The sequence below is a fragment of the Nilaparvata lugens genome, chromosome 12, assembly GCF_014356525.2.
Source record: "Nilaparvata lugens isolate BPH chromosome 12, ASM1435652v1, whole genome shotgun sequence".
Taxonomy (NCBI): domain Eukaryota; kingdom Metazoa; phylum Arthropoda; class Insecta; order Hemiptera; family Delphacidae; genus Nilaparvata; species Nilaparvata lugens.
The window spans coordinates 18,456,271-18,481,256 of NC_052515.1; the positions used below are offsets into that span (position 1 = coordinate 18,456,271).

The following is a 24,986-nucleotide window of genomic DNA, read 5'->3' on the forward strand; positions in this document are numbered from 1 at the left end:
GTGATGCTAAGATGATCTGAAACCGAGAGGAACTGAGACAATATAACACAATTTGCGACGCAACATGCATTGCGATTAGCAATCCAATCCAGGCAAGTCAAAACTAAATCAATGCCAATGTTTTGAAAGCAATTAAAAAGTCAGTCTCGTTCGTTATAATGTGGTTAATTTTGAGTTCAAGCCACCAGCTGATTTAATTCAGTTTAAACTTTGACTATGCAAACGGCCCGTTGAATAAGTTGCTTCTGGAGTATGGCATATCCATACAAACATCTAGTAAATATAGGAAATTTGGGAGAGTTATTGAACTTGAGAGAAGAACTTGTAGTAATCTAGTAAATTCGGGACGAGTCCTTTTTCAGACTGAGCCTGTTGCTCTTTCTTGGTATATCAATTTTCTTTATCTGCCATGAAAAAGCAATGTATGTAGGATTTGTAATTGGATGTATGCATAAATTAAAAATAAGTCCTGTTACAAAAAAGGAATATAATATTGGAAAGTACAATTTCTTCGAGAGAAAATTGAATTATAACAAATTATCTTTTATTTTTTCCGCTTCAGCTTGAAAATTGTATGCTGTTAGAAGAAAGAATACTGTATTGCATTACTATATAGATTGAACCGTTTCCAGTAAGATTCTACACTCTATCACAGTAAGGTAAGTAAACTAATATTATTTCTATTTTGTCTCATTTTTTAATAAATTCAACTCCATATACTACTGAAATAGGCTAGTTGGGTTCAGTTCAACTAAATTAGGAAAGTGAACTCATTTATAGAAGATAATTTCTTGGGTTGAAGTAGGAACCCCAAACACTGTCTTTTTTGAATGCTACTGTAAAAGAGGCAACTGAGTTCTTTCATTAATCTTTTCATAAAAAATAAGTAAACTCTGTTAAGTAATGAAAGTACTGTTGAATGTTGTAAATTCCATTCGTTTTACAGTATTTTCATTCGTTATGAAGCTTCACAATATAAACTGAGTCTCTATAAACCTCTTCAGAAGTTGTTAGTTCAACTGTTTATGTTATTTCAGAGTTACTATATTAATTTAGAGTTGTTATTTCAGAGTTACAGTTACTATATTTCAGAGAAGAGATATTAGTGTCAATAGATGTTTGTCAGTATTCTCATAAGCCAAACAAGAAACTTTTGGGTCAGTTGCACGGAAATCCTATTGAATTTAACCACTATTAAACTACGATTACTTAATATATTGCACGTTGGTTTGTTTTTTTTTGGCATCAGACAGTGCCCTTATCATACAAGCTCACGTTTGTTTTACTCAAATCGAATGATATACCAACGTGTGTTAAAAATAAAATTATAAAATAAAAAAGGCGTCCATATTACACTGAACATATGAATGTATTTCTTGTCCCACCGTACTATGAACGCCTAGTGTGCGGTACCGTATTATACTTTATCCTCCATTAAAGGAATTCTATTTTTTAATTCAAAGTCCGTGGATGTTCGGGCACTCTTGTGATTCAATCAACCAATCAATCTCTTTATTCAAAACATACATCAAAATGTATATGAATGCGTCTTTCTTCATTTATTATTTTCAACAAAATAATAAAATAAATACAAGTAAAAAAAACAAACAAAATACATCAACAATAGATAGTCTAAGTACATAATGAGTTGGCACTATAATATTCTTCATAACTGTACAATTCCAATTCCACAATATACTTTTTCAGTTTGTTTTTAAACTTTATAATATATTTTTCATGATTAATACTAGTATGAAGGTAAGTAATGAATTTGATACCCATATAGGTTGGGCTTTGTACTTCTTTTTTCTATGTTCTTTGATAATAAAGTTGTTCCTATTTCTTGTATTATAGTCATGTACACTAGATTGCCTGGGGAATTTGTCTTCATTATTTTCACGTGTAATATTGTTTTGTAGATATAAAGGCTATACACCGTCATTAATTCTTCAGAGTAGTTCATGTACGGTACCTTAAACTAGATTTAATATCACTTACTTTATTTTTATCATAATACTTTATATTTACATATTGACTTCGACCCACCAAATATGAATCTATCATAAAAGTTGGTGTTAAGCATATTTGCGACATCATAGGGATGATCTATAACTAAATTGTTATTCCTGGGTAAAATATTCTTTCAAACCTTATCATTTTTGATTTGTGTCTCACTATTCACTATTTTCCAAATTATTTTTTTAAGTTTGTTGAATTTTTTAGTCTAGCTTCAATGTGTTTAGTTTTCTTTAATTGAATAGTTTTTCTAAAGCGTTTCTTATGAGATTATAAATTTTCTTTCAAATTGATATCACTTTTATTTGTCTCAAATGATCTATTAGCTTGTATGAGATTTTCGTGTTCATTGACAATTTCAACTCATTTTTAAGTCTCTTCTTCACTATTCTACTTAGAGGAAAATGCAAATTGAAATAATATTTTAGTGAATTGTAAAAATAAGTGAATTTACTCTCAATAAGACTCAAATAAAGTTCAGTCCAGTCTATTGTGGCTAGGTCATTTTTAAAACAAGTGATTTGATCATTTTTATACCTCCTAACCATTTTAATAAATCCTTTACTTTTATGCTTATTATTTACATCTAATATATTGAAAATTTGCCCATCGTGATCCGAGTGCTGTAATTAAACACTCTACAAGAATCTCACTTTTGCTAAGGCTGGTGATAAAAGTTATCAATTGCCGATTCACATGAGTCAGTTATTCTAGTGGGTATATCTTCGGTATATTTTAAACCATGCAAATTTATTTCATTGATAAAATCAGTTTTCTTTCTACCCTCCCTCAAAACATCGACATTAAAGTCTCCTCCTATTATTACATTTTTATTAATCTTACAGATCTCTATTAAAAATCGATAGAATTTTTCCAGAAACATCTCAATATTTTCTGAAGGAGTTCTATAAAATCCAGCTACACTTTCTTCTTATATATTTCTATTTTGATTGTACATGTCTCAAAAATCTTATCTTCATTTATAATATTTATTTTCTTTGTCATGATGTTTCTGCATTCTGTTAGTTTATCAGATACTAATATTAATACGCCTCCCCCCCCCCTAAAAGACTTCCTTACATACCAACACTTACAATAATATGCTGGAATTTTAATTTTTTGAATATCATTTTCATTTAATTTATTTTCAGTCACATGACTGTCAATATGACTGGTTTAATTTCCTGTAATGTAATTATTAGTGCATCAATTCGAGACTCCAAATGCTGGATGTTTTGATGGAAGATTACAAACCCATTATTCACTCTACAATTCACATTTTCTACTCTATAATTCTTAATTCTAGTTTTCTTGTCTCTATTCAATTTAAAATGTTCTAGGTTGGCAACTCTCCTTTTTACTTTCCTTGCCCTATTACCATAGGTAAGGAAAGTATTGCTTGCCGAAAAAAATTAAGCTACCCCAATTTCTAAATTTCTATACGTTTCAAGGTTCCCTGAGTCCAAAAAAAGTGGTTTTTGGGTAATGGTGTGTGTGTGTGTGTGTGGTGTGTGTGTGTGTGTGTGTGTGTGTGTGTTTGTGTGTGTGAGTGTATGTGTATTTGTGTGTGTGAGTGTATGTGTGTCTGTGTACATGATATCTCATCTTCCAAGGCAAGGAAAGTTGTTTGAGTGCGTCACACCAGATTTTTATGTTTTATTGCTTGATCATTTCTATCATATCTCTCATTTTGATTTATCTTTAATTTAGTCTAGTCCAAATGGTCGTTTTTCAGGAAACAGCCCCGAAATAATTTTTCTCGACGGTTCTATATGTATTCTGGGGCGCTGAATTCGAATCTGAAATTTGCTGACACGCCAGAGGGCGGCTTCACCCCCAAAACCCCCAACAACCCCCAAAATTTCGGACTTTTTTCAATTTTCTCATTTTATCTCATGACCTTGAATTTCTCAAGAAAAATCATTCTTGACAAAATTGAAGAGAATAAGATTTCCAATAAATTGAGTGGTCGCGCAGGATTCTACCATTTTTTGGTTCCGGAGCTACGAATTTTCAAAAAAGGGGTATTTTTTAAGGGGTTTTCAAAATTATGCAAACCTACCACTTCTACCCTATACAACATGGATATTTTCCTAGTATAGATAAAAAACCACACATCACGTGAAAGAACAATTCATTATGAACAGGATTCCTTAGAAATTTTCGAATTTAGTAGTTGGGGGAGGGGGGATATTAACTTTAAACACTTATAACTTTTGACAGAATGATCATATTTCCTCGTACTACAGCTCATTCTTCTCAGCTCGTCAAGGCGGTTCAAAATCATGTATCATAATTGAAATTTGATGAAAAAAATCCACTTTTAATGTATTTTAGCCCCTATTTAAATACCCAGAAAAATGGCCAATTTCTATATTCAAAACTGTGTATCTCGGTAACCCGAAATGATAAAACATGTGTGAGTGTGAGTGCGTCTGTGTACACGATATCGCATCTCCCAATTAACGGAATGACTTGAAATTTGGAACTTAAAGTCCTTACACTATAAGGATCCGACATGAACAATTTCGATCTAATGCAATTCAAGATGGCGGCTAAAATGGCGAAAATGTTGTCAAAACAGGGTTTTTCGTGATTTTCTCGTAAACGGCTCCAAGGATTTTGATCAAATTTATACCTAAAATAGTCATTGATAAGCTCTATCAACTGCTACAAGTCCCATATCTGTAAAAATTCCAGGAGCTCCGCCCCATCTATGCAAAGTTTGATTCTAGATTCTCAATTATCAGGCTTCAGATACAATTTAAACGAAAATTCTAAGTGGAAAAGATTGAGCATAAAAATTTCTACAATTAATGCTCAGTAACATTTTCACCTAAAATTTAAAATAAGCTCGAAATTCGATTAAATGTTAGTATTTCAATTGCAAACTGTATTTTCAGTTGGCAACTATTAATAATTCTATTAAATCATTCACTATGAAGAGATAGCAGACTTCGTGTGTCTCCAGCGTTATTGTCCTGTCACCAGCTGGCTTGGATCTTTGAATAGTAGACTTGAGATGCGCGTGAACACTAGGGTCAGGTGATACATTTTCATAACGGTAAGGAAAGTTGTGTGAGTGCGCTCACACAGATTTTTGAACTAAATAGTTTAAACTAAATGTACTCGTATTCATCATAGCACCAAATTGAGGTGTTTGTCCTAACAATAGTGAAACATTTTCATTTAGCTCAGCAGATACATTTTCATTTCCTTTATCACCTGTAGTTTGCCCCTTTGACTCCACTTCTTCTCTCATGTGTCCTATCCAGTCTAATCTACCCCTATCAATACCTTCTGCAAGCCCACAATTTATTATTGGAATATTGGATACTGGCCTACCTGCATAATCAGTGTTATCATTTATTTCCAAGATATGATTGTTCAACAATTTTACTAATATTGGTTTACCTTTTTGTTTGTATAAATGCAAGCCATGCTGCGTATAATCAGTGATGTCAAAATTGCTCAGATCAAGGATCTTAGTGTTAGGTATATTTGTAATTTCATCAGCCATCTATGCGTTGAGCGTATTTACATTGATATTCATTAATGGTTTATCATTCCTAAATGGGAAGGATAATATGACTACTTTTGAGCGTTTAGAAATTTTCCTTATTCTACTTAGGTCCAAGTTTGTAGGCTGTACTGTTCCATTAACCTCGTTGTTAGTACCTGATAAAATGACTAGGCTGTCATTTACATTGTAGTCTTTTGTGAGCATGTCAATATCCCTTGTCACTTCGTTAAAAGTACCTCCTGGTTTCGATATAACCGTTGCCTCAAACCCAAATTCACATAATGCACCATTGGCATGATATATCTCAAGCAAGGAAATATAACATACAAAAAACACCTTTAATAATTAGATTTTCATCTTGTTTACAAGAAGCTTTTCCTTTATTAGATTACTTCATATGGACCAATAAAAATTTTCTCAATTTTTCTCTCATATATACTATACAAATATTTTTGATGATTTATTGCTTTCTAAGAACGAGGATCCGAAAATATTCAAGCATAGGGCTCCAAAAGATTTTTATTTTCTCAAATTTTACAACTTTTATTCTGGTTTACTAGAGATATTTGTTGCTGGTAATTAGAAAATTCCATCAAATTTTTCGTACTTATAATCGTGGTTAAGCTTAGCAGCTATTCTCCCAAAAAGAATGTGTATGATGTGTATCAGACAATCTGTAAAGTAATTTGAACAACATTTACATTATTAATCCAAATATCAATTTGTAGAAGAATATTTTCTCTTTATTATGTAATCCATAACTCAACCATCCAAAGAGATCGTATTGAATATTATTTAGAATGAATTGATAATATTAGAGATACATAAATAATAAAAATACAATATTATATCTGAATATAATTACCGTATCTATTATAAAATTGATCATTATTGACAAGTCTCAACAATTGATGTGCAATTATACATAGTTAGGCCTACTCAGGAGGACTACAGTTCAGAAATATTCATTTGAAAAAGCAACTTTACAACAATGCTTCCCATGAAGTCATGAAATGCTGACAGTTGAAAGTGAATCTCCCTTTAACTATAGATATTAAAATTAGCACAGACACCACTTTGATTTGTAGTATTTTTTCTACTAGCTGTTTGATTGACTACCCTGGATTGAAATGAAAACAGAAATATTCAAATTTGCTCTCCATCGTACCACCCCGAACTAACCCATTCTCTGGTTATGAATTATCATACTCACTTTTTGAGTCTAGTAGGGCTACAAGAAAGGCATGTATTGTCTGAAGTAAGGATTCACTCCGTACAAATTTCTCAAGCCCATGCTGTAGTCCATAGCCTGAAATTGGAAATAGCATTGTTATAATAACTATCAAACAAAAATCATTACATTAGTTTGTATTGTTATTGTGTATAGTGTAATATTGTTAGTATTTTTATAATGTTAAACTGATACTGAAGTTCTCTTTCCTTTTTTTCTTGTCTTTTTTTGTTTTCATTTTACTCTTTCTTAATTTGCTTTGTTAACTGTAACAATTCTTTTTTTATTTTAAGTCTTTTTTATCGTTTTTTTCTGCCCAAACAGGTTTTTGTAACCTTTGGGATTATTTTCCATAATATAATTTCATTTTTTGTAATGTTCTTCAGGGTATGATTGTGATATTTTAGTTAAATGGTAATTATTGCAGTAACTATGGAGATTTCATGCTCTGTAGTCTATATATTGTAAAAAATGGAAAATAAATTGATTTGAATTGAAAAAAATCTAAATTTAACTAAATTCTGTGTCAACTAGAACTTATTAAAGAACATCATTGTTAGGGAAATATGGAAATACATCAAAATTCTCATAAATAATGAGTTTTTCCTTAAACAGTTTGATAATGATATTATCAAACGAAAATCCGAATTCATCAATTAATTTTTTTGATCCAAATTAATCTAAATTAATATCAATTAAATTGACTATTCTGAATTATAAGGAGAAATATATCAATCAATTGAAAATCTACACAAATAAAATAATGAATATTCCAAATACAGAATTACAATGATTATCAAGAGGGAAGTGATTTCATGTTCCAATATCAATGTTTTTAAATATAATACTTTGTGTGAAAAATTAGATTTATTATTTTAATTTGAAAATGTTCATCTATGAAGAACAGGAAATAATTTAAAGGAAAGGCGAAGAAATAGTGTTACGGCCTGATTCTGCTGATCATTTTTACTTTCCTTGCCCTACTACCATAGGTAAGGAAAGTATTGCTTTCCAAAAAAATTAAGGTACCCTAATTTCAAGTTTTCTATACGTTTCAAGGTCCCCTGAGTCCAAAAACATGATTTTTGGGTGTTGGTCTGTGTGTGTGTGTGTGTGTGTGTGTGTGTGTGTGTGTGGTGTGTGTGTGTGTGTGTGTATGTGTGTATGTCTGTGAACACGATCACTCCATTCCTAATCAACCGATTGACTTGAAATTTTAAACTCAAGGTCCTTATACCATGAGGATCTGACAATAAGAAATTCAATAAAATTCAATTCAAAATGGCGGAAAAAATGGCGGATAATTACTAAAAAACCATGTTTTTCACGGTTTTCTCGAAAACGGCTCTAACGATTTTCTTCAAATTCATACCATGGATAGCTATTTATAAGCCCTATCAACTGACATGAGTCTCATCTCTGAGAAAATTGCAGGAGCTCCGTAATATACTTGAGAAAAATGGCGGATAATTACTAAAAAAACCATGTTTTTCACGATTTTCTCAAAATAACTTGACCGATTTTTTTCAAATTCATACTCTGTATAGTTATTTATCAGCTCTATTAACTGGCATGAGTCTCTTTTCTGGGAAACTAATGGGGAGTCCACCCCATCCTTGAGAAATGGACTTTGTAACCTCCTTCTCGTGCATGAGGTACGTAGGTAGAGCAGTTCATAAAAAGAACACATAGTCGAGATATTTCATCTGTAGAACAGCTGTTTTGACGACTTAAAAAAAATGTCGACTAAAAAAATCATCGAATTTCACAATTTACACAAAGGAAAAAGTACTCTGAAAACAATTATATATACACATATACAAAAGTCTGATCGTTGTTTCAAATATGAGCAAGGAAAGTTGTGTGAGTGTACCACACCAGATTTTTTGTTTATTCAACAGAGCAGTTATATCTATATGTTCTTATGGACGAATCGAATATAAATAATCGAAGATTGTACTTATGCGGTAAAAAATTACTTTGCGGGTGAAATTGATTTTTTTTGTATCTTGATAGTGGAGTTTTTATCGGAAAAAGTTAAAGTATCAATATTTTTCTATGAACATTTCACGTGAATTAGATTAAATCGAACTGTCCTCATCCTTAGTAATTAATTTACATTATGAGTTGTCATTTCACTCTTCTTCCAGTTCTTTGAAATCCAATTATTGCACTGCAGGACAGAGTTACTACAAAATATCCATCGGAATTTAAAAATTCATAATAATTACAAAATTACGTATTCGAAATGGATAACTCTTATGTCAATAGAACAAGAAAATTACAAAGCTTTTTTTTACAATAAATACATTGAGCCTCTATTAGACTATAGTGTGGTGACAAAATTATGCCTATTCAAAATCTACCATTTGTTTTCAAGCTTCTAAAACTATTTTACCTGAAAAATGGGAACATTGAGACAGACAACTTATACCACCATTTTATGAGAAGCTCTAATAGACAGCTGTATAAAACCCCAAAAGTCAATAATAATCACTTTAGGCACTCATTCTTGTATTTAGGGCCTTACATCTTCAACAAAATATCATATGACCTAAGGACATGTTCTCCTCCCACTCAAACTAACAAACAAGAGAACTAAGAAAGGGCTGTTTGTAATAAACGACACTTGGCTCTTGAAGAGTACCTATATCAAGATAGAATAATGGTAATAGAATAGATATGTGTTTTTGTTTCAACTTCAATAGTATCTTACGTCACAAGGATGGGAAGGGGTCTTTTGCAGGCGAGAATGATGTTTCTAGTCGAGGCGTTAGCCGAGTCTAGAATTTCATTCGAGCACTGCAAAATACATTCACGTCCAAGTTACACTATTTTTTGTCATAATAATCTAAAGAAGAATAATTGAGAAATAGAAAACATTACCTGCTTGTGCAGAAGCTACTACATGCATTCTATAAACATAACCTAGTTTACAAATTCCGATTCAGGAACTTTGTGGAAGTGACAAAACTTCCACCTGGAGCGCCGAAGGTGGGTTTTTGTAGCAGTTTTGCTGTTCCTATTTCGGAACTAGGAAACATACTCGACTGTAAAGAAAACATATGGTTTCATTACAGTACAGTATGCTGTAATGAGAATCATATGTCTATTTGTTCTGCAAACAGCTGTTTACCGTCTTGATGCATGGAAAACAACTGAGATTGAATGACTATGACAAAAATTACTTAGATGTGTTGCGCTTCAGGTAGCATCGATGTTTGAACAGTTATGAGGACTAGACTTGAACTATTTTGTGTTTATTTAAATTACAATAGCTCAATTACACCCTGGCTACGCTTACTTGATGTAGTGGTCAGTTAATTTACAAAAAGTTTTGTGAAATTTCTTCGCTTTTGTGGTGGAAATAGAATTCATTATTAATTATTATTTCCTTACCGAAGCACCGGCAGCCATTGATGAAGAGGCGGATTGTTGGACGGATGATGAAGAGGACTCCATGGTCTCCACGGCTGAAGAAGAGCTGCTGGAAACGGCTGAGCCCATGCTGGATGCTGTCGAGCCCATCGCTGAACCCATCGCTGAGCCCATCGCTCCAAACATCGGCTTCGGGTTGGGGTTTGCACTCTGCAAAATGCAACCAACGCGAATCCAAATAAGTTCTAACAAATAATCTGAAGACTTCTGCACACAGCAATTTCAGGTACAAACTCATCCATTTTAAATAATTATTCAGTGTGAAAGAATAAGACGTTGATGCCATGAAACATGGTTCTGTAATCTAAATTGGTTTTGAGCAAATACAGTGGTATTGTCAACATCAACGTCTTATTCTTTCAATTATGGAGAAATACCACAACATCTCTCACTATACAATTACATTATTAAATTATCCATTGAACGAAAATCCAAGTAAGTGTTATCAAAAATACTCTGAAGACTACTGCACACAGCTATTTCACGTGAAAACTCAACTAATTACATATATCCATCGAATGGAAATCCTAATACTCAGCACACAGCAAATTTTGATGATAGTTTGAAAGAACCTTTGCTGGATGGTTCTACCAAATAATGAGAATAGAGAGAAGTACATACTCGTGTGTTACCTTTCTACTCAACTGATGCGTGACTTGATAAGATAAAGATAAGATTTGGAGTTTGTGTGTTGTAAGTTGAGACTTGGCCCTTCATCCCAATAAATTACAGCATTGTCAAATTTTATGAAACTGCAACTATCTCAAATTTCTAATTTAACTAAAGAATTGTATGTAGAATATTATCCCCGATATTCCATTAGTGCTGAAATACTTCAAGATTGATGGATTAAAAGAAAATTCAGTGTTTTGATGAAATTGGAAACATCGCAAAATGCACTTCTACCAAAAACATGGGGTGTCGTAATGAGTAAGAATTTTATATCTAAATAACGAAGAGAATGTCTCATTTTCATTGGTGTCTGGATCTTTTCTATCTGTCACATAGTTATTTTTTATTGAATTATTACGTTCGTCAATGTCAAGACATTTCGAGTAGAAAACATGAAAATTTCGACTTACTAGAAACATTTCTGTTTCATAAGATAAGTTGGTGGTAGAAGCGAGAAAGTTTTTCAGAAATAATGAAATTATTTTTCCACATGTCAAAAGGGGTCGGAAGATGGTATTTCAGTCTCAAGGAATTTTAAAGTTTGGAGAGCGGCTGCATGGTATGCATTGTATAGGCTCATAAGGTATTGTGATTTAAAATATATTTGCTTGAAATATTCCAACTGCAAGCATCTTGTTGCAATGAGAAAGGCTGCCTTGTAACAATGCTTGGATTATTCCAGGCGAGGTTGTTATTTTCACTGTTTATAATCATGTGGCTTGCAGTCACTGAATTTTTCAACCATTCTGTGTCATGGTTTTGTTGGTCCAGCTATTGATAGCATTATGGTGGCAAACCATTCTGCCGCTCTCCTTGACGTTGAAACTCCTCAAAGGCCAAATCACGTTCTTCCAACTACTTAAAATGAATAATAGTTTATAGTGACTAAAAGTTCTTGAATTATTCATGAATTCTGAACTATGAAAATTATAAACAAATAATTAATCAGTTTCCCAAAAATTGAATTCTCTCGGAAACCTTTATTTTTGTCAAATTTTATAATATCATGTTAATTATTATCCCTTTTATCTAGGGAGTAATAATTAGTCGGCCAGGATAGCCAAGACAACTAACAATTCCGAAGGCTTTCCACCCTTCAGTCTGCTAGCGCTACCTGGTCGAGGGTTCGAATCCCGCTGTAGGCATGAACGTTTGATCATCTCATAAAATTACCCACGCACAAGCTGAAAGCTCATGTGGGCATCATCCACAATAAAAAAGTGAAACAAATTATAAAACTATGAACCAATATGAAAATAATGCAATAGACAGTAAAACATTTTACTTTCTCCAAAATGACAAAAAATTAATTCTTCAGCTACCAAGATTTAATACATTAGACTATTTAAAAATATTACCTTCCGTACCGTACTCAACGTTATGAATGAAGCTTTATCAAAAATTTACTCAAGGCAACTACCTATGTGCTGTATTTTTATCCATCAATGGAATGTACTCCTCGCTTCATAGAAAGCTGTTTATTATATTGGAGATGCTATATTCTGTACTATACAGATTTGAATTATATTTTTTTTGGTTCGAAATCTTGAATGTACCGTACATAATTAATTGGAATGATTTTAGCGCACATATTTGATCCAAACATGTTTAAATTATATTTTTATAAATAAGCATTGTCTCTCAATATTATAACTGAGATACTTTGATAATTTTTACTCAATATTTAAAATAATCAAAAATGAAGTATTACTTACGGCTAGTGCTATGCACACGGCTAAGACAGTAAAGCTTATGGCTGACATACTGCCTTTGGATCTCTAGCTGTTGAACCTAAGCAATGTAGAACAACCATTGTCGAAATTCCTATTTATATTCATTTCGTCCCCCATAGACCTTCATCATAGACAATTCGCTCTGATTAAAACTATATTGTTGAAATTAATAATACTCTAAAATATGAGACAAAGAAAACTCTCCTCCGTAAACGTCAATCAAACCTCATCATAACTGCAACCATTATTGTTTTTCTCTATTGTTTCAATCTTTCTCTTCTCAGCAAGGTGAATTTGTTTGATTATTATGTTCTTCATGTCATTCTATTCTGTGAATGTATCATAAATTGTATCAAATTTTGATGGTTAAAGAATTTTATAGAAAATTGTTTGAACAACTGTTGCAGCGCTACTATTGTACTTATTCTCTTTGAGGATATGATTATTATTCACTTCATGCCCTGGTAGATTCTTTAATCAATATTCTGCATTGCATTAAATCATACATGTTATGTTTTTGAAACTTATCCCTTTTTTCTGGTTCAATGCAGATATTATTTCATAGGTAATAAATGCGCAAATACGTGGGGAAAAACTGTAACTTATTATTTTTGATATGCCTATCATTTCCATGAATTATGCCTATCATTTCACGACAATTCATATACAGTATCATTTATCGAAAAATGTATTAAATTTCTTTAAGCACAAATTTTTATGTTGATAATAATTTTAATTTACCTTAATAAATTCTCAAATGCTTGAGGGAAAATACATAAGCTATAATTTTTCAATTACGGTATCAAGCTTGAACAAAGTTGCAGGAACTTTTTTGTTCAACTTGGCAAGTTAAGTAAATTCCAGTGGAGAAATTTCCGAGCGAAATCAGAAAAGGGGGTGCAGAGGGGTCAGTTTTTGCCCTTTTCAACCCATTTTTGAGGAGTGGCTCTAGATTTGAAGAGTTCTGAATTATTTACAACCATTTTGTGATGAAGTGCAGAAGGATACTCCTCTACAATATGCCTTATAGTGTGAACGTCTCCACACTCACAGAAAAAGATGAATTAGAATTTGTTTTTATTGATGCATAAATACACATCTACCGTGCCGCGTTCGTACTCTATTCAATGCTCACCATGTTTTGCGTGGCACATTGAAACCTGATGGTATTTGGGTAATACATGGAATGTCATCATTAATAGACAAGCTGGAATTATTATAAGTCTTGAAAGAAAATGAGTTATCCTATACCTATACTATTAAACGAGCAATTTCTGTTTATATGTTTAGATTTTTATATGTTCAGATGTTTATATGTTTAGATGCTTATATGTTTGTATTTCATCGGATCTCGAAAACGGCTCTAACGATTCTCACGATATTTGGAACATAGTAGGTTTATGATATAAAAATTTGATTGCACTAGGTTTCATCCCTAGGAAAACTTGCTGAACGACATAAAAAGGATGAATCATCCTTGGAAAAACAGCTGAGACTTTCTTCGTCTGTGGATAATGGAAGTGAGTGAGCGAGTGCGTCTGTGAAAAATCAAAATATCTCATCCCCGAAATTCATAAGCTGACGGCTATACGTTAGCTGTAAATATAAACACGACCTAATAGATGAAGAAACCTCAAGGGTTTGATAGGTCAAATTATTCATAAATATCGGGGCACCGAGCTTCACTCGTTATTTATTTATTGATAAACAGAACTTTCTTTAAAATGATTGGGGAAGGACCAACAGGCACAGCCCAAAACTGTTTCTTCCCCGAATTTTGATCTATACACTTAATATGTACACGATCTATTAATATTCCAAAAAGTATGTTATGTTCCATACACTTGAATTCAGGTCAAATTTTCAGTCCAAATATTTGAAAACATAAAAGTTCTAATTCAGATTGTTTACATACCAAATTGAATAACAAAATAACACTCACTAATCACTTCGAACTATAAAATAATGACTAACTTAGAATATTATGATATATAATATTATAAGGTGTCAAACTATCAAACGATAAACCGAAAAACTTCACGACACACGCATCTTCTGTTATCGACAGTCGACGAAATAATTATCATCTGTTTTTCCAAGGAAGAATTATCCTTTTCATGTCCTTCAGCGAGTTTTCCCAGGGATGAGACCTAGTGCAATAGAATCTTTATATCAAAAACCTACTATATTCCAAATTTCGTAAAAATCGTTATAGCCGTTTTCGAGATCCGTTGAACATAAATAACCAGATACAAAAATATAAAAATATAAACAGACGTACAGAAATTGCTCGCTTAATATAATAGGATTAATAAAAAATTATAATCATATTCAAAATAAAAACATTTTTTTGCGATGTTATGATAAATTCATCATAATTTTCAAAGTTAATCATTATTTTACCGTTTTAAGTGATGAGTGAGTGTTATTTAGTTATTCAATTTGGTCTGTAAACAATCTAGAACTTTTCTGTTTTCAAATGTTTGGACTGAAAATTGGCCCTGAATTCAAGTGTATGAAACATAGCCTACTTTTTGGACTATTAATAGTGTATAAATCAAAATTCGGGGAAGAAACAGTTTTAGGCTGTGCCTGTTAGTTCTTCCCTAATTATTTTAAAGAATTGTGTTCTGTTTATCAATAAATAAATAACGAGCGAAGCTCGTTGCCCCGATATTACAAGTTATATGAGTTGTATAATAATTGAATTAATCGTATAATACACTCCGTTGTATAATAAACAATTCCGTGAGCCGTGCACTTGTAATATGAATTCAAGTAGGATCCTACAGAGTGATTTTCAGCCATGTTAACATATTGTGAGTATGTGGTAATCTATTTCTAATAAAGGAAAATGTCGTTTTTTCGCTGGAAATTGTGAGGGCTGGAAGCCCTACTAAATCGGTATACACCCGGCAGTGCGAGTCGATTATCCTCTAGCTGTGTAACATTCTGTGTGGATTCCGGTCGTCTTATGATAAGAATGTTTTTTACCATAGAACAATAATAGTATGGTAGAAAGAGTCAAAGCGTGTATAATCTTAATAGGTAGGCATTTTGAGCGTATCCTTAAGTACCTAAATAAGAAATGAGCAATAGAATATGTTATCCCTTTTCTATAAAACAACTATATTTTTATTCTTTTTTTAAATTACATTAAAAACTGGGTAACACGACAAAGAATCACTCTCTATAATACAGGCTCTACAATATAGGGATATAAATTGTCTCACAGCCACTTGATGATGAACATGTTAAATTTGAGCTGTACGATTGTGTAACTATCTATTATTTTAATTTTTTTTCAGATTGGCTTCTACAGACTGTGTAGATTTGACGCCGAGTTAGATCATGCGTTAGAAGTGCCTGCATAGCAGTCTACAGAGGTGCCGGGCTCGATCTCAGGTATGACAAAAAGTTTTTAGCTATGTTACTCCCGTTTTTTTTCGGATGGGAACGTTGAATTTTTGGTCTCGGCTCTCGGCTGGAATATAGAACAGTCGAAAGGACCGTTGTCGGCCGAAATATCAGGAAAAGTGGTACATTCCGTAAGGGACTCTCCATCGACAAAAGACATACAAATATTTTTCTATTTTATTATCATCCTGATCACAATAACAATAGTATAAAGCAAAGTTGCCAACCGTTGAGAGCGTTGATATTTATAAGTAAGGTGTTTCACTCATATTTCACGAATTAAAAAACTGAAGAAATACTTTTATATTTCACAAAAGCTTCCTCTATCTATAATATAATAATGGAAACAATTGGCTTATACACGCACGGGATAGGAAATTCACGAATAACGCATCATCACGTCTGAACTACTGGACTGGTTAACTTGAAATTTTGCATACAGATTCTTTATTTACCGGGGATGGGTATAGGCCTATTTTAAATTCTTCAAGAGTTCATTATGTCAAGTTTCAATAATTGTCCCTTGCGGAGCACGGGTTACCTGCTAGTCTATCATAACCATCGAATATCTTGCATTCCATGAAGAGGAGAGTCAATCATAGTACAATCAATTATTATTCTGCGAGTGGAAAATCAAATATCATAAAAAATTGGGTATATTTTTAACATATCAAGACGATATATTATGGCGTTCGAATAAAACATAGTATTTGGTATACTTATCAATGCAGATATTCAGACTCACTTTTCTAAAGACCAATCTGAATCTACTATTGCTGCTAATTTATTGTCATAGATTAGTCCGTTTTACAACGCCTCCTCTGCAGTGCTGTCTTACTGTATCCAATCACATAAGTTTGCATTAAGTTGCTGAGTTTAAAATTTGAGAAAGTCTCAATTTCACACAATCTGGCAACACTTTCATATTTGGTCGACTGGTGGTGGCTGGAGTCATAAATTATTTTATTCAGAGTATAATCTGAAATATATTTTTATAATTATTTAATAAATATTTTTTTATTTCCGGGAATATTTCCGAGGCCAAGAAATTTTGGGAATTTAAGGGAACTTGAGGGAATTTATAAAATTGCTCAAAAATGATTGTCTAAAAATGAGTTAAAATTGATCAATCCCACTCATATTTCACACGAATATAATCAATAAATCATCATTCTATTTGATATTGATCAAGCTCAGCCACATTTTACATTGATATAATCATCATTCTTTGAGCCTTTTTTAGCTCTTTTAAGGGTAGTAAGGGGGTAAACATATCAAAAGTCCTCACTCCTACCCCCTGTGCTAAGGTGGTGAGGGTGGTTAGAAAGTGCCATATTTTGTTTTTTGCATATATCTCGAACAATATGCGCCTTTCGAGAATTTTTGTCGAACACAATCATAATATTAAAGCTCACAAATTATCCTACAAGTTTCATCTCCAACATTTTTCCATATCTCTTATAGTTTTTTAGGTATGAGCTCTCTAAGGTATAAAACCTTTTGGAAAAAAACCCATTTTTCATCTTTTTGGCCTTATAACTTTTTAACGATTCATTGAAAAAATCCGTGCTAATCATGGGCTCATAGAGCATTATATTCTCTTCAATTTCATCCATGGTCTCATTATTTTACGCATCTCCCAACGATTATTACAGCCGTTTAAGTGTTGAGTGTGGAATCTTCAGTTTAACAACAATAGATCAATTGTCAGGGAAATTGGGAGGGAAGTTTGAAACACAATATTGACTTCGCAGCTTTGTTTGATCTAGTAAGAAGGTGAAAATATCAAAAGTCCTCATCCCTACTCCTTGAGCTAAAGGGATGAGGGTAGTTTAAAAGTTGCATTTTTTCATTTCTGGCTGACACGCTAACTGGGAAACAATGCATTTCAGCGACATGGCTAACTGAGTAAAAATGAAGCTAGATAGATTTCCTACAAGTTTTGTACAGTAGAGTCTTGTGATATTTTATTTAGTTTTTGAGATATTCACTTTTAAAAGTGTAAAATCTTTGAAAAGACAGTTATTCTTCCAACTTTTTGCACTTTCAGGGCTTATTACACGCAACAACAATGCATCGAAAAAATGTATTTTTTTACACAGGGGGTAGTAGTGAGGACTTTCAAAATGATTACTCCCTTACTATCCTTAAAAGGAAAGCTACGGGGTCAAAAATTGTGTTTCAAAATTTTCCCTTAATAATCTTTCATTGACTGGACTATACAAGTATTTAAAAGACAGTGAGTTGTAGAGCATTCAATTCTCTTCAATTAAATGCATTATTTCTTTTTTATGCTTTCCATCAATTTTTATAGCATTTTTAGTGCTGAGTGTGGTAGGAGTGAGGACATTTTATATGCTTACCCCCTCACTATCCTTAAAAGGACTGCGAGGTCAAAAATTGGGTTCCAAACTTCTCCCTCTATATCTTTTTGAGCATTCGTTGCCTGGACTAGTATCTTATTACAAGTTAAGTGAGCTTCAATGACTCTTGAAAGGTTGTGAGCTATGGAATTATTTTCTTTTTAATATTGAATTAAACTCGAGTATGCTCCTTGTTTTAGTTTAGCCTATTTTGCTGTATTTTATACAGTAATTTCTAATTTTTGGATTGATATTCTACTCTAATGCTTATTTAGGGGTTCATTTATTTTTGTGCGGAGAAATTGAATAAAATCATGCAATGAAAGTTAATATTACACTCAATACTTTGTTTACCTGATTACAGGCATTTATTAGTCAGTGAAAAAATCTTATTCAACTTGTAAGACATGAAAGTAGCATGATAATAGTGGTGCAATTGAATGATTTATTGAGTGATCATTTCTCCTTTCAGTCTATAAACTTCAAATTACTTTCTTCTTTGAACTTACTACAATTTATAAGTTATTCATCCTTATATTTCTTACATAAATCTGTTGTTTAACAGGTAATTGAGACCTTGTGTAACAAAAAACGTCTTTTTCGGTCATTTTTCATGAAAGAAATCATAAATTTCCTTAAGTTCCCATCAATTCCCGGGAATTTATGATTTTTGGGAATATTTCTCTCAAATTATCTGGGAATATTTCCTCGATCTTAAATTTCTCGGGAATTTTACATCACTAATTATGGGTACTCATGTTTGAAATTAGGAGTTGAGCAATATATTATTAAAGACATATAAATTTGAAGAAATTTGTAACAGATGGAAAAGAAAAGTAATGAAAACGAAAAAAAGGAATGGCATTATACTGCTGGATTAGAGTCGGTCGGCCAGGGTAGCCGTGACTAGGGCATTACACCCTTCAGTCTGTAGCTCTACCCATTTGTGGGTTCGGATCCAGCCTGTAGGCATGGACGTTTGATCATCTCATCAAATCACCCTCTCACTCTCCATTACCTTCGCACAAGCAAAAAGCTCATTTGGGCATCACCCGCAATAAAAAACGATACGAAAAAAATACACAGATACTGTTGTATAGGCTAAACCAGATTTCATTAGGTATTCTATGGTTTTTAGTTCCTACCTATGAAACTATACTGATTCCGAACTGAGCAAATAGTCCCCTTGTCTTGTAACAGAACGCAACTTTCACCAAAACCTTATGATTTTTTAATAATTTATTGTTTGAAATTATATAATATCCATTCAATTAAGTAGTTATCAAATTTAAACATATTGTTCAACTGTCTTGTTTGAAAGCCAGTGGTATTTATTATTTCACACAGTGTTGAAATCGTTTATCATTTTTCACTCGAGATCTATTTTCTAAATATGTTTCATCGCTCACCAAATCCAGTATTAATTTATTAAAAAACAAATTGTACCTTCATATATGCGCTAACCCTTGTTCTGGCACACACCGCAAGAAAATTAACTAATCTTAATAATAGGTACCATCACAGTATTATACCTATCCTTAATTTTTTAGAAATCCTCTAATATTCAAGGACCTCTCATTATCCATGCATTGTTATGTCTTAGGTCATGAATCAAATCATTTATATCTTATCTACCTTGACGGGTTGCTATTGGACAACAAAGAACAATCATGCACATATGTTTGCCATATTGAAATGGAAGGGGGGTGTGGGCCTATCTGCCAAAAGAACAATTCCCGTCAACGACTCATGTCACTTGCGTCTCTCGCATTGTAAAACTAGGCTGACTGAAATCAGAGCAGATCTTCTTTTGTCTCTTAACATCTGAAGATGTCGCATCATTGATTCAAACTTCACAAAACACTTTTTTGTAGCAAATCCGGTGATGAGTCGTCACTATTCATTCCGATAACAATGGCTTGATTTTGTCCAACTGTTATCATAATTTTAGACAAGAGTTGGCGAACATTACAGGTGGAAAGACGTCTCTTTGTCAGGGATCTCTTAATAATTGTCTAATTGATCCGCCATTTTAAATCTTAGCGCTAGTATATAAACGCGATTAACATTTGATTGAGTCACTCTTTCGGTTGATCTGCCATGAAGACAGCGCTAATCTACTTCAGCGCTCTGGTGAGTGGTTTGTGAACTACAATATAGAATTATTAGTCAATATTTTAGAAGTAGTGTTCGGCTAGAAAAAAAGGAAGCCGTTTTATATACATAATGACTTTCACATAATTTCAAACTTAAATGGATAATGAAATCATTAATTCCATTTTATCCATCAATGAAATCATTAATTTCATTTTATTCATCAATGAAATCATTAATTTCATTTTATCCATCAATGAAATTATTAATTTCATTTTATCCATCAATGAAATTCTATTAACTGATTTCAAATAAAATTTGACTTTTTTTGTAATTCACTTTTAAAATTATATTAATTGTTTAAATTATTTTTTTCCCAATTAAAAAAAAATTCAGCCAGGAAAGGAAGCTTCATATTCTAAATGTGATATGGCACTAAGACTTCCATAAATCAGTCTACTATAATAAAATTATAATCCCCTCCTCTACTTTGAAATTATCAATTTATTTTGAAACAATTTCTCAAGCATCGAATTGGTACTGGTTGTGAAAACTTTTCAATCGTTGAGATGTAGATAATTATTACCCAAATTTTCTGTAACAGGTGGTATCAAAATTCTAAAAACTTTTTCAATGACTAAAATTATTTGAATATTTCAAAGATTTCAATTAGAAAAATAAATTGTGTAATCTGTATCCAACTTCTCAAAAACATTCCAATGTTCAAATGTATTCTTTTCTTTTGAAGACTTGAAAATAAAAAAAATAACTTCCAAAATGAAAAAAAAACTTTCAAGTGACAGTTATGGGTTTATCCTTTTTATTATCTCTCAATCATCAATTTGATATTGTGATTGTGGAATCAAATAAATAAATAATATGTATCTCCACTTCTAAAGTACGATATTTCAATATCAATATGGCTACAGGAGTTTATTTGATAGTGTTACAACTTTATCATTAAGTGATAATTTTACAATAGTCTTATTATTCACAAAATATTAATTAAGATTATTTTCTATTGCAGATCTTGGCCTGTAGCGCCAGGTATCCTGGCTTTGGCGGGGCCGCATTCGAAGGGGTGAGTTATTTATCCATTTATTCAATCATTCATGTATTTTCATTGTCATCGATTTTACATTCGGCCACTAATGAATGGCAAAATATGATCACCTTCTAAATGGAAAAATACTTCACAACAATCTTCTTTGCTATGGGAAGCAATCTTCTTTTCTTGTAGGGAGAAATGTTTCTCCCATGCCACTCAATCAATTTGACTCTTCTCTAAGAACTCTTCTTCGAACTGTATTTCAAATTGTAATGTGTTGAAAATATTGTATTGTGTGAAGGAGGCAAAATGGGTTTCAGCCTGTTGTCTCCATTAATAAAAATTATTATTATTAACTCTAGGGCCCGGTTGCACAAAAGACGGTTAAGTTTTAATCGTGATTAATTTCACGAGAACCAATCACAGAGGGCCTTTTTGATAAAACGGTTTCTCTGATTGGTTCTTGTGGAATTAATCACGATTAAAATTTTGCCGGCTTTTGTGCAATCGGCACCAATCCTTTAAGTGCAACGAATCTCGTAGTAAAAAAATTTTATTTTTTGTCGATTCTAGTGTCGGGATAAAACTAAATGTCAGTAATTTCAACTTTGAATAAATAATAAAGAATGAATATAGAATAAAGAATAAATAATGTGTCTTCCATGTAAAAATTGGCACTATTTAAAGTCTTTACTGTCTAATATCTAATAATGTAAGGATATAAGTTTAGCGAAAAGAACTGTCTTCATTGGACAATGAATCAAGCATTGATTTTGAACATTTGGAAGAGGAAGTAACTTTGGAGAATTTATTTGTGATAGGTGATAAAAAGGGTACTCGGTGTACCTGAAAAAATTAGTGAAGATGATGATTGAAAAATAATAGATTTTGAAGAAAATGACAGAAATGATCAATCACTTAGGAACACACATGAGAAGAAACTGAAGAGATGTCGATTCCGATAACAAAGTGAAGTAGAGAATATGAGTGAAATTAATGAGATAAAAAATGGATTAAAATAAATATTTGAATTTAGATTTTTTTATTTTAGATTTTTTAAGATTTTCTAGATTGATTTTCATAAGACTTTCAAAATAGAATATGAAATGAAATTGATAATATTATTCTTCTCTTATGTTACTGCAAATATAATTTGAATTATTACAGACTAATATTGTTAATAGGAGAGTTTGTACATTGTAATCGAGTTTGATTAATAATGAGAATATTTTGAACATGTTTCCAATTGAAATAGCACTATAAACTTCTAATTATCCCAGTAATCAGTTGAATTGGTTAGGATAGAATGAATAATTCATTTTGAATCCGCAACAAACTCAAAAAACTATCCGCAAAAAAATATTCCCGGGTGTCCAAATCAAACATTTCAATAGAGAGATTGTCATCTCTTGTTTTGCAGAGCGATGAGTCTGTGGAATCTTCCATCACCTCGAGCTCTGAGTCCACTGAATCATCCATTCATTCATCAAATTCAATCAGTCACATTGAACTGAATAGTGCTGAGGATGACTTGAGAAATATTTTCCAAGATTCATTCGGTGTTGATGACTATGTCAGCCTAGAAACTATAGTGATTGATGACTACGGTGTAGGGGACTATTCTAGTGCAGAAACTATAACGATTGATGACTCTAGTGTTGAAGACTATTCTAGCTCAGAAACTATAGTGATTGATGATTCTAGAGTTGAAGACTATTCTAGCTCAGAAACTATAGTGATTGATGAGAGTTTAAACGCTTATTACAATCCTGAAGATCAAGATGAGTATCTGTTGCTGAATTTGGATGAAATTTTGAAAGTAATCGGTATGCTGAAGATGAGCGAGGAGGGGAGAATTTTGCTTGCTACGCTGGCGGAGAACTCTGAATATTATAGAAATAATATACAAAGAAGTATTGAGGTTGTTGCTTCTGAGGAAATTATGGAATCTGAGATAGAAGAAGATGATTACAAATTTTTGTCTGATGAAGAGGAATATTGAAACTTGAGAGTTACAATCACTTATAAGTGCTGAGTCATGTCAGTAATAGTGAATTCTGTGTATTTATGGATATCATATTTTAATCACTCCATTGGAGTACTTTGAGGTTCGATCTATGTCAGTACTGTAAGAATACTGTATCTGATTCAAATCAATATTTTTATAAGGCGAGGTAGAACACCTTTCAGGGTCTTGCCATTAGTGAACGGCATAATAAAATGGTTTTTAGTGAGTTGTGATTGAATAATGAAAGTCGGTTTAAAAGGATGTCAGTTGCGTACAGGCTGGTGATTTATATTATTATGCCTTGTATTATTGTAGAAGTAGCCTATGAATGATAGTTATGGTGAAATAGTAATGGTAGTGTATTTGAATTATAGTTGAAACAATTCATCAGAATATCTTCAGTTTTTTGTGTTATGTTTACATAATAATGAGTATGAAGAACTGTGAACTTGAAAAACAATGTTCTACTAAGAACTACTCGTATGTAGCCTATTCAAAGGAAAACCATCTTGCATATGAATATCATAGGCTATATACATCGTATATCTTTAATCAATGGACTTCCGTTTGACAAGCTTCACTCATCTCAGTTTTTATGTTTGTTTCTGAGTTTTCGTTTGTTTTTTTATCACTGAAATGATTTTTTCATTACATATTATGTATTTATGTGATTTTAATTTTCTCATACCTATTAAATGGAGTTGAACATTTTTAGTTTCATCCACTCTGAAATCGGTTCAATTGAAGTTTAGTTACCATTGAGTTTGAAATTGTTCTTCTTTATAATTTATTAAGAAGGCTTTGTAAAGTTCGTTGTCTCATTTCTGAAAAATCATTTTTGCTTTGATCATGATCATATAACTGAAGTTAACAATAAAAGAAGTTTTCGTCTAAACCAATTAAATTTTTCAAGGTAAATTCCTATCAAATCTTAACTTGTACGTCAAGTTCCATTATTATAAAATAATGTCAGATCTTGGTGCCCTACAATCGTGTATCTTGAATACTTCTCCGCTAGTGCTCGTTTAAGTGATTATGCCCAAGGAATATCGTTTACTAAGAGCTGTCTACTATGCTCTTATAGCAGCATAAAAACTCAAAATTGATCAATAATTTGATTGACTCATTAATTGTTGAACAGTTTATAACTACAAACTGATTCGAAAGTTCTTTTTTGGGACTTGAAGTTAGCAAAAATTGGGACAATTGGTCGCAAAATGGTTCTAATCATATATCGTGTTTTTTTCGTTTCTTCAGTTTATAATTTGCCTGCGATTATTATTGTCTGCTATAGTTTGACATCCGTTCGTAAAATTTTGAAAAAATCATCATGTCAACATCTCATATATTATAAAACAGCTTATCACTCATTTTCTCAAGTTCAAATTTATCTTCCCAGGGTCTATTTCAATTTGGTCAGTCATGATTCTTCAATTTATCTTT

At 32.2% G+C, this 24,986-nt stretch overlaps 2 protein-coding genes across 18 annotated transcripts in view; one reads left to right on the forward strand and one right to left on the reverse strand.

Moving 5' to 3' along the window:
* Window positions 1-6,040: 6,040 nt before the first annotated feature.
* On the reverse strand, window positions 6,041-12,732 carry LOC111051864. Its single transcript, XM_022338439.2, has 4 exons — window positions 12,596-12,732; window positions 10,170-10,358; window positions 6,753-6,848; window positions 6,041-6,213 (listed from the first exon to the last, which is right to left on the reverse strand). Exons 1-3 carry the CDS (start codon window positions 12,641-12,643, stop codon window positions 6,771-6,773), a joined length of 315 nt encoding a protein of 104 aa, XP_022194131.1. The 5' UTR covers window positions 12,644-12,732; the 3' UTR covers window positions 6,041-6,213; window positions 6,753-6,770.
* Window positions 12,733-20,147: 7,415 nt separating this feature from the next.
* Window positions 20,148-24,986, forward strand: part of LOC111051863 (collagen alpha-2(I) chain-like) — a 31,532-nt gene continuing 26,693 nt past the window's right edge. For 16 of the 17 annotated variants that reach the window (XM_039439049.1, XM_039439053.1, XM_039439052.1 and 13 more), the window contains exons 1-2: window positions 20,153-20,526; window positions 21,515-21,568. In XM_039439049.1, coding sequence (XP_039294983.1) covers window positions 20,494-20,526; window positions 21,515-21,568 — 87 coding nt within the window. In that variant the 5' untranslated portion in view covers window positions 20,153-20,493. Of the gene's footprint in view, window positions 20,527-21,514; window positions 21,569-24,986 lie in introns of all 17 variants that reach the window. The other variant, XM_039439059.1, reaches the window with a different exon arrangement.

What these genes read in the sequence shown, in the direction of transcription:
- LOC111051864 (XM_022338439.2), bottom strand. Translation starts at nt 12,643, where the DNA reads ATGTCAGCCATAAGCTTTACTGTCTTAGCCGTGTGCATAGCACTAGCC. An exon ending in CCGTGTGCATAGCACTAGCC is followed by an intron (nt 10,359 to 12,595) that starts GTAAGTAATACT and finishes TGCATTTTGCAG; the next exon opens with AGTGCAAACCCCAACCCGAA. An exon ending in CAATGGCTGCCGGTGCTTCG is followed by an intron (nt 6,849 to 10,169) that starts GTAAGGAAATAA and finishes TTCCAATTTCAG; the next exon opens with GCTATGGACTACAGCATGGG.